General features: G+C 42.0%; 1 protein-coding gene across 1 annotated transcript; it reads right to left on the reverse strand.

Moving 5' to 3' along the window:
* Positions 1–2,350: 2,350 nt before the first annotated feature.
* Positions 2,351–3,031, reverse strand: LOC145067307 (uncharacterized). The gene has a single exon (XM_079014475.1). The coding sequence runs from the start codon at positions 3,029–3,031 to the stop codon at positions 2,351–2,353; it is 681 nt and encodes a 226-aa protein (XP_078870601.1).
* Positions 3,032–11,109: the final 8,078 nt, after the last annotated feature.

The raw sequence follows: 11,109 nt of genomic DNA on the forward strand, positions 1-11,109 counted from the left end.
AATTCTTTATTGGTGAAGTGTGTCGAATAACCCTTGTCACAGATTTGGGAAAAACTCAACAGGCTATGCTTTTACTCGGGAGCATAGTTAACGTTCTCAAAACTTAGCACTCCATTGGAAATGGTTCCTTTCTGAGTGATCTTTCCTCCTTCTCCGCCCGCGAATGAAACATATCGCCCATTAAATGTCTAAATGTCGTGTAGTTGGGAGATATCTCCAGTCATGTGCCGGGAGCAGCCACTGTCGACATACTAGGGTCTGACGACATTCCTCCGCAACTGTCCCTACACGATGAGCGGAATTATTTAGATTTGGGGACCCAGGTCATTACTTCCTCGCTTTCGACTTTGGCTTAGCTTGAGTCGATTTTGGCAAACTGTTTGTGAATTTATTGAAAACCTGTTTGTTCTTTTGAAAACTTGCCATTTTCTTGCTTTGATTTGTTTTCCAGTCATCATCTCGAAAGTGAGTTCTAAAGGATTTTCTAATTAGAGATTGTCCTCTAGACTCATTCTCTCCCCTCTTTGACATGTGATGCACACACATTCGGTTTAAACAATTTCTGGCAATATGACCAGCAGTACCACCATTGAAACAGATTTGTTTATTATCATTGGATTGAGTATTGCTCTTGTCAAATTTCTAGCTGGTTTTTATTATGTTTTCTAACATTTTCACATTTGCAAGAACAAGTACTAGATTGTGTAGCAAACGTGGAAGATGTAGAAGCATTCAAATCAGATTTATCAATTTTATCGGAAACAACACCATCCTTTTCAAAATTATCAGTGTGAAACAACACACCACCAGATACAAAAAATTTAGAGTTTGAATTTAACTCAGATTCATCACAAAATTCAACACCAAATTTGGACATAGAATTATTCGACTCAGACTTTTCAACTTCTTGCTCCCCATGAACTACTGACTTATCTGCACTTGAGGTAGAAATGTTAGTATCCAAGGTTTTATCAATAGACCGTGTTGCTTGTTCAGAAGCTGACTTCCCATAAACCATGAAAGGTTCTCTGTCAATTCCTTCTTGAAACATAGGAATAGCAGTGTAATTATGATTGAAGGGAGGGGGACACTCTAAAATCCTAATCCTACTTTTATTTGATTACCACATGTAATATCCTTCCACTGCATCTGTCCTTCTATCATTTTTGCAAAAATTTCACTTGACCCATCGAATTTGTTAAAAATAATTCAGCATTTTCAAGACGATTTTTCAATGTCGCAAGTTCAGTGGTTACGACAACAAATTTTCTTTTGAGATGATCATAGTTCTCGCATTTGTTACTGTAATCCTCTTGCAGTTTCTTAAAGTCCTTTGTTTTATTTTCTAATTGTGTCTATAAAGGCTTTTGATTTTTCCTAAGCGTGTAACCCTCATATTTAAGGTCTTCGTTCTCTTTCTTGATTAATTCAATTTGGTCTCGCAAAAATTTAATGGTTTTAATACAAGATTGAGAGCAAACAAATTCACTAACCTCGGGTTTGGCAGGCTCTGGAGTGGTTTGCACCATGAATGCAAACTGAAGATTCATCATTGCTTCTTCAGGTCCTTCTATGTTTCTTCTTCCAAACCAATTTTAATATGGGCAAGATGTGAATTTTCAGGTCCTGAAATATTCAGAGCCTGAACTTGGTCTTCCCAATTAAATGATTGAGCCACCATCGCCAAGTTAGCAGTCTGATTCCTTGAAGAAGATCCCTTGTTGACATAGGTCACCGGCACCATGGTTCGTTCTAAACTCTCTATTCGATCTGGCTTTGGACATTCCCTTGCAAAATGCCCAGGCTCATGGCAGTTGTAACATCTCAGTTTTCCTTTGTTGAATCCCACTTTCTTATCGAAATTCTCACTCCAATAGTTCTTTCCTGTTTTCTTGGAGAACTGCTTTGCCCTGAAGACCGCCATGGCCATACGCCATGTAATGTCCATCCCTTCCACATCCTCAAGATGAATCTGGTCTAGGTCAGCAACTGAGAGTTGTGGAGAGAGTTCTCCGGCTACAAAAGCATTGTAGCAGTTTACCAAACTAGGGCCGATTTTCTTCCTTTTCTTTTGAACATGAACTTGAGGACTGATTTCATGAGATTGAATTGGTGCAGCTGTGGATGAACCAATACTAGAACCAAATTGTTGAGCTGAAGTTTGAGGTTGAGGAACTTGAATGTGTTGCATTTGAGGTATAATGTATGAAATGGGCTGATGAGTCACATAGGGTTGAACATGAGCAACATGAACTTGAGGAGATTGAGGAGTGGAAAAGCTTAAGAAAGCAATGTTGTTGGTGGTATGGATCCCAAGATTTGTTGTGGAGTATTAATTGACATGGTTAATCTACCTTTGCTTATCATCGAGATCACAAGCCTTGATGATCGCCATCGTTTCAGCCAAACTCAAACGGTTCAAATCGTTGGTCTTCTTAATCACTGAGACATTCATATCCCAGGATTTTGACAGAGAGTTCAGAAGCTTTTTGTTGATTTCTGATCGCGTAACCGTCACACCAGCAGAGCTTATTTTTGTGGTGAGTGTGATAAACCTTTGCAACTGATTCTCAAGTGTTTCTCCCAAGACATAGTTAAACATATTGAATTTTTGTCGCAACATGTCTTTGCGACTCTGTTTCATGTCTTCATTGCCTTCATAGACTTCTATGAATGCTTCCCATAAAGCCTTTGCTGATGTATACTCACAAAAACCTTGAGCGATTTCTGGAGATAATGCCATGGTTAGTATAGCAAGAGCCTTTTCCTGATCCTCGACTCTCTCGAAATCATAATCGGTGTAGTTCTCAACTTGCTTATCAATTATGGTTCCATCTTCCAATGTAGTTGTAATGCGGATTGGTCCTCTAAGAATACTTTGCCATATCTTGAAATCCTTCATTTTGATGTACTTCTCGATCCGATATTTCCATTCTGGAAATCCTTCCGCAGATAACAGTCGTGGAATTCGAGAAGTGGTTCCCATAATTGCATCCAATTCATGGTGAGCTGACATGCTTTGAGATTCCATGTTCTAGAAATCAACAAAAACTTTGTTCATTAGGATAAGTGCAACCGCACACTTCAGCCGCACACTCTAACTGCACACCCAGCCGGACACTCTAACCGCGCACACATGCTGCACACTCAACTGCACACACTGGTTGCACACTTAACCGCACACACTGACTGCACACTCAACCGCACACACTGGCTGCACACTCAACTGCACACCTTCAAAGCTCCAACCGCACACTCAAAAATACTAGATTTTTGAATGAAATATGATTCCAAACTAGTAAAAATAATGATTAGTAGCAATTTCTCAATCAAAAAGTATGAATGCACTTCAAAAACCACAATTCTTTTCAACCGCACACTCTATGATTCTTCAAAATTGACACTGAATTTGGCTCTGATACCAATTGTAAGTCCCAATCTAAAGATCCAAATCAGTAATCAATGAATTGCAAGCAATCAAACAGAGTGTAGACGGAGTAGAATGAGAATAAAATCAAGCATTCATACATCTATTACGAAAAAAATGTCAGGTACACCTTGAAACACACGCATATACGTCACTTTTTCTGACACAATGCCACACCCTATTTATACCACAAGAAGGAGCACACAAGTGTGCAGCCGCACACATGTGTACGGCCGCACATAGAGTGTGCGGCCGCACACACCCACTAACATGCTATGACCACCACAACACACTCTAACATCCTACCATAACCTATACATGACAATGCCTAGCCCAAACCACAAAAATATAGCCTATCAATGAGTATTAAGTTGGTTATTGTGATATGTTTGTAGAATGGTGACGTTACGTACTTGACCAATGGGCAGCTTTGGTGCAGGCGAGGGATCAAGCTCGGGCTCAAGAGCCGAGCAGGTCGGGGAGTAGATGAGAGAGTTTATTTCAGTAGAAATTATGCGCAGTATTTTAGACCAAACTCCTTTGATCTTCAGTACGGTCAACGAGGGAATACTAGAGATTTTGGATGAGAAGATGGGAGATTTCCATACTGAGATGATAGCCATGATGAGGGCGTGTACCCTGACATTCCGTGAGTTCAGAGTTTATGGAGCTCCAGATTATGATGGGGCTTGGGACCCCATCGCTAGCAACAGGCGGTTGGCTGATGTTGCCAACACTTTCCGTACGATTCGATGTACCGAGGGGGACAAGGTCCGACTTGCCTCTTGTCTTCTGAAGGACAGATCACGAGATTGGTGGGAGGAGATTGGACATGCCATTGGGCATGATGCCGCATTGGACGCGATGACATGGAGTGATTTCTCAGCCAGGTTTGAGGCTGAGTTTGCACCGGTGATTGAGGTGTAATAGTTAGTGCGGGAGTTTAAGGACCTCCGACAGATGACTGAGACTGTGGCGTAGATTACCACCAGGTTCAGGGAGAGGCTCTTCTTGTTCCGTAGTATTTCATGGACGAGGAGATGAAGATAGCCCGATATCACGAGATGCTGAGGAGTGACATCAGGCATTTTGTGAGCACGAACAACTACAAGACGCTTGAGGATATGATTGCTCGATCCATGGAGAGGGAGATCGACCTAGAGTACCTCAGGAACTGGATGCCAGATCAGATTCAGGTAGCCACAGGTTCAGGAAAGAGACCTAAGGGGCCAGACTCAAGATCGAGGTACTATCAGAGTCGCATCCGATGTGGAAAGTGTGGCAGGACGCATGAGGGTGCGTGCAGAAGTGGTAGTGGTGGTGATTCTGGCTACTTCAAGTGTGGCCGGACTGGTCATTTTAGTAGAGATTGTACATCTACCACCACCCAGGGATTAGACCTGATCTACTTCCATTGCAGTCAGCGGGGCCAAAAGAAGGCCTAGTGCCCGATTTTGGTTACCATAGGACAGGTGATAGCACCTACCCCTACAACATTGACGATCGCCGACAGTCGTCAGGGCCGGGCAGAGGTGCCTATGGTAAGGAGAAACACTTTCGATCTGACCATAGAGGAGGCACGAGCAGCTTCCGATGTTGTAGGTGCGTATCTTTTGACTTTCTATCAATTTTTATTTATGATTGTATTATTATTTTCTCGCATTCATGTGAGTAGTTGCATCTTGGGATTGTATTTCATGTTTATTTTCGGATCATATGCCATCTGCAGACCATGGGTTGTAGGTTAGTAGTGTGGCGATGTCTCCGTATAAGTGGATTCTCAGGATGCGGTAGTCGTAACAAGTGGAATTGGAACCTGATAAGTGTGTCGAATGTCTTCAAGGGTCTTACTGCTTTAGTGTTGGTTAGTTTGGGAACACTAGCAGTGGTAAGCATTAGTTTCCAACAAGATTGAACACTAGATGTTACGAAGGACCGGGAACCTTCCGGCCAGGCGTGCAGTAAAGTGTTATTTGAACCAAAGTGTGGGCGAGTTATCCCAGGGTTCAGGAGTAGAAGGAAGCGTGTATTTGGGTTGAGTTTGCATTCTCATCCAGAAGGAAGGCAGCCCAAGTGGCTGCGTGAGTAGAGGAGTGTGTGAGTTGGGAGTTGAGAAACTTCCCAACGTTGAGTTTGTGTTTTCTTGATTGTAGATGGTGTGTTTGGGAAACTAGGTCAGAGGATCGCCGGCAGGATTCGAGTGAGTCGGGATGTTGACTGTGTGAACTTCTGACATGGAATGTTTTCGAATTGATAGTCAGTGGTTAAGACAGCATGGAGAGTGTTGTAAGACTGCAGAATAGCTGCAACACTCACTAACGACTAGTTAACGGAGTGTAGGCGGGGGCTATATCTCCTAGTTAGCATGATAGGGATCAGGAAAAGGATAGTTCGTTGAGATTCAGGATGGAGTTAGAACCGTGTATCCCTAGATAGGAAAACGTGGGGGCAGGGTCGCTCAGTAGTATGGTTTTGGTGAGACCCGTGGGCGAGGCCCGTGTGACAGTAACAAGGCAGGTGGGACCTAGTAGAAACCTTACGGTCAAGAGTTGGGGATCGGAGATCCCAGGAATATTAGAGCCAGAGTGGCAAGGTAGATAGAGCAGTTTCTATAGCCAAGTTTTTTTCAAAAGTCGATGGGAGCGAATACGAGGATGATCATTGGTTCAGTAACCAGAGGGAATCCAATATTCCAGATAGTGGACAGATACGAGTTGTGTCATCCCCAAGTTCACGACCAGAAAAGACCGATTTGTTTATGTTTTGTTTTATGAAATCAGAGTAATCCTTTGATTTAAAAAAGTTGCAGAATTCGTTCCCAAAACAAAATATGATAAGAATTTATCAAAGCATTTCTTTAAAGAAATATTTTTTCATTAAATAACAAAATCTCGGGATGTCATGTTCCGATACAAACCAAAAGCATAAACAATATAAAATAGACCTTACAATAATATAATTATTAAATTTAATCATATTTTGGGAGCCTGGTGAGCATATAGGGTTTTCAACCTACAATAATATAATTATTAAATTTAATCATTAAACAATCAACCCAATTACCCATCCCCATTAACTATCCTTCATTCATTCATTCCTAAGGATTGGCCTAAGGAATTTATCCAAAGTCCATGGCTACCAAGGTTCATACAACAGGCACTACGTCACATAGTCGCCAGGGTTTATACAATAAGTACTACATCTCATAGTCGCCAGGGTTTATACAATAGCAACTACGTCTCATAGTCACCAAGGTTTATACAATAGGCACTACGTCTCATAGTCGCCAAGGTTTATACAATAGGCACTACGTCTCATCGTCACCAGGGTTTATACAATAAGCACTACGTCGCATAGTCGCCAGGGTTTATACTATCGACACTACGTCTCATAGTCACCAGGGTTTATACTATAGGCACTACGTCGCATAGTCGCCAGGGTTTATACTATAGGCACTACGTCTCATAGTCACCAGGGTTTATACAATAGGCACTATGTTTCATAGTCGCCAGGGTTTATACAGTAGGCACTACGTCTCATAGTCACCAGGGTTTATACTATAGGAACTACGTCTCATAGTCGCCATGGTTTATACTATAGGTACTACGTTGCATAGTCACCAGGGTTCACTCATAACATCTTTCATCTCACACCAACTATTTCATCTACCCATGTTCTACCCAACATTTATCTTGTAGATATAAAATACACATACAACTTTAATCATTTAAAACTTGTATAATACATCAAATCCATACCCATCTCAAATAAACAAACAATATATAACACATAGCACGTATTTCATAGCAAACACTTCATATTTATGTGTTAGAAGAAAGTAACTACACACTCAAATGATAAAACGATGATCAGACAACACTACGGCTCTAAATGTAGTATTCTTCGGTGAAACCGGGATGCTTCCTTGAAAACCGGGCCTCTCGCGGGCAGATTTTTGGCTCGTAAACTTTAGTTCTCAGGATCTTCGGGGCTTCGGGACTTGCTTCGTGTGTCAGGATTTATACCGGGGCTCCGGGGGTACAACTTTGTCAAGAAAAAGGAAGAATAAGGGAGTGAAAGGAAATAAATGAGCAACCAAATCAGCTGGACTCACATCCTATTTATAGGAGGGGTCTGGCCTCCGAACGCAGCGCGTTCTGCCGTGCGTCATGGCTTACGAACTTCAGACTTGACATGCGACGGGACAGGCTCTACGCGGGGCGTTCCCCCTTTGGTAAGCGTGCCTCGAACTTCAGAAATTCATATCTTTCGCATACGAGCTCCGTTTTCGACGTTCTTTATATCCACGCGAAGGTGAGATTATGCTCTACAACTTTCATTTAGACTCCGTCGGCTAATTTTGATTTTACTTTTATTATTATATTTTTAATAGGTCGGGCCAGGAAAAGTCCGTTAAAAATTCATAACTTCTTCATCCGACGTCCGTTTTCGTCTGTCATTTTACCGTTGGGCTACCATCAACGAGATCTTCGATTCTCATTTAGATTGTTTCGGCTAGAAACCACTCGATCTCATATTCAAACTTTGGGCTACCTATCGCTAAGTCGAAACTTCGAAAAATCATAACTTCCTAATACGAAGTTAGATTTAGACGTTCTTTTTTTGCACGCTCTCGGTTTAACATATTCTAAGACTTCCATTTAGATCACTAAGGCCAAATATCTCTCTATCATAAATTCAGTATTTACGTCGTGTTTTGTCGTGCCGGATCTGTCGCAAAACTACGACAGGTCATAACTTCTTTGTTATAACTCAGATTTCAACGTTCTTTATATGCACGGGAACCTTCTGAAATATACTACAACTTGGTTAAGATTATTTCTTCTAAACACTCTTTTATAATAAAGTCATTTTTGATGCTTATCGTCTCTAAATTGATTAGCCCAGATCTACGGGCGTTACAGGAGTATTCGGTCAGGGAGACAGAACACTATAAGATTCGGACTCTAGGAAGTCAGATGTGGTTTGCAGAAGTTTGAAGTTCATTTTCTTCTGAATGGAAGTTCGATTTGGATTTCAGTCGTCTTGGGATTATTGTTTCAAACGTAGAATCATCGGTTGCGTTCCTCAGATCAGTTGTTAGGAGATGGGTGTTAGTAAGGAGAGATTTTGGGTACGAAATCTAATTTAAGTGGGGGAGAGTTGTAACACCTGGTTCTGAAAGTGCTTCGCTGCTAGGGGCTGCAGCCCAATGATAAGTTGTCATGGGGTTGGGGCCTTGGGAAAGGAAGGATTTGGCCTATTTCGGATGTGAGTATTAGGGCATACGAGATTTAAGTGTTTGATTGTTGCTTCAGAGGCCAAGGGCATACTCATAATTTGAAATCTCGGTCTTTTGAAGATTTCGGGCTCTTGTTCGGGAAGTTTTAAGTAACGAGCAGTTGCTAGCAGCGTAGGTTTTCTTGCCACCTTTTGTGGATAAGTTCGTCGAAAACGGACTAAGAACGAAGAAGTATAGCACTCTGAAGTTATTGAAAATTTTAGTCCCTAATGAAGATTTGTGGCAAGGTAGTCCTATGCATGCATGGAATGCATGCGTTTGTTAAGCTGCGTACGCCCATCATCAGCTTCGTTACGCCCAACGTATGAGGGTATATGGATGCGAGTGCGGAGAGGCATACGCCAAACGTACATTTAGAGTCCCTAAACCTTAAATTTTAGGGTATGCCACTATATAAAGAACATTATACCCTCAAGGATCAACCTCCTTCTCACACTTAGACATTTTCACGAAACCCTAATCTTCTTTGAGTGTTCTTGGAGCTAAGAAAGCCATTAAAGATCATTTTGGTTTTGTGGATCCATTTTTCCAAGCAAGTGAAGAGCAAGCAAGGTGGTGGTTCAAAGGAGAGGTTGTAGATTTGAGATTGTTGCTTCATTTATGACCATTTCAAGGTATAAAGATCTGAAGTTGGTGGTTACTTCCTTAGATCTCTTAGGTTGAGTTTTTGGACCATTTTGGTCCAAAGGATTAACCTTTATGGTTCAAATCTGATTCCTAGGCTTGGAGTTGCCACTCTCAGTGCTAAATGAGTCTGTAAGTCACAAAGTTGCCATCTTGAATGTCTTAATGATTTCATGCATGAGATCTCGCTAATTCGATGGGAGTTTGTTGCTATATTCTATGTTTGGGTTCATTTGGTGGGTTGCAAGTCGCCAAGTAATCGAATTTATGGATTAAGATGTTGTAAAGGACTTGGATATGTGATTGTAGCTTCTGGATTAGAGAATTAAGCACTTAATTGGAAAAGTGGCTTAACAGAGAAGTACGATGGGCGTACATGTAGGTACGTGCAGCGTACACACCATTCAGCAAGTACGCTTAGCGTACAAAGGAGTACGCCCCGCGTACTAATCAATTATAGGCTTGGTTTGTTTTGGGCCTCAGGTTGCGCCAAGCAGTGGACTTTGGGTCTTTGTGCCTTAGTGGGCCATCAGAAGTCAGATGTTATGGGGCCAAGAATATGTTTGGGCTTACCCAATATAGCAAATTGGGCCATTAGTGGGCTTAGGAAGCCTACCTAGTGTTGCGCCTTTTATATTATGGTTTTTGGCCTTAGATATGGACCAAGTTGGACTAGGGGTAAAATGGTCATTTTACCCTAAGGAGGATTATTGGTTTTTGTGCTAAGTGTTATTTTGGTACTGATAGCTCAAGGAGTCGGAGGAGGAGCAGTTCGGGGAATTGCCAGTTAGTAGCCAGAGGTTTATCGGTGGGATTTCAGCAGTGCGAGGTGAGTCTCCTCACTAGGTGTATGGGTCTACGGCCACAATGTCGGCCCATTATATTTGTGTATAGTAGGAAGACTCGGGGGTTAGCCCTAGGCATTTTTACGGTATATGTTGCGGATTACGATCTGATGTCGGGCGAGGCCCGAGGCATGTTAGTATGCTAGAAGTCTTTGTGATTCTTGCATGTATCGGTAGTATGTTTCCAGACTAGGGTCCGATGTCGGGGTAAGCTCGAGGAATTTTATATGTTGCATAGTAGATTATACTTGCTATCTTTGTGATACATGTATGGGCGAGGTACCGTATCTCATCAATATCCGAGTGTGGACGGGGTTCCATATCTCATCATTTAGCAGAGTATGGGCGAGGCCGTGATAGGAGGGAAGTGAGTGTGGGTGGGGGTCCGTATCTCACTATAAGCAGGAGTATGGACAAGGTTCCTCGACTCATTGGTAATAAAATTGGTGGGAGGCCCAAGTTAGGCGAGTCCTTAAAATAGGAATACAGTAGAGTGTGTTTGCTATATGTGCTAGTATGTTTATGTGATTGTATATGTATAATGTGTGGGGCCCATGGACAAATGAGGGCTAAGAGAAGCATATATGTATACCGAGCGAGGCTAAATGGCAAGCAAGGCCTAATGCTGGGCAGGGCCCGATGCCGGAGTGATTCCGATGTCGGGCATGTCCCGATGCCGAATATGTGGTTATATGTATGGTATGTGGTAGTTTGGGTAAGGCACTAAGCTTTTTGCTTACAATTTTCAATTTTGGTTTCAGGCACTTCTGGTAGCGGAGGGAAGAGCTCGAGTTGACTGCATCGCACACACCATGATGTTTAGTCTGGGATGTTTTAATCTTATGTAATGAATATGTGTTTTGTAAGGATACTTTGATTTGATAACAATGGCTTATTAATGAATTAAAACG

This window comes from Lactuca serriola, chromosome 8 (genome assembly GCF_051521515.1).
Source record: "Lactuca serriola cultivar US96UC23 chromosome 8, Lser_US96UC23_V15, whole genome shotgun sequence".
In the NCBI taxonomy this organism is placed as follows: Eukaryota; Viridiplantae; Streptophyta; class Magnoliopsida; order Asterales; family Asteraceae; genus Lactuca; species Lactuca serriola.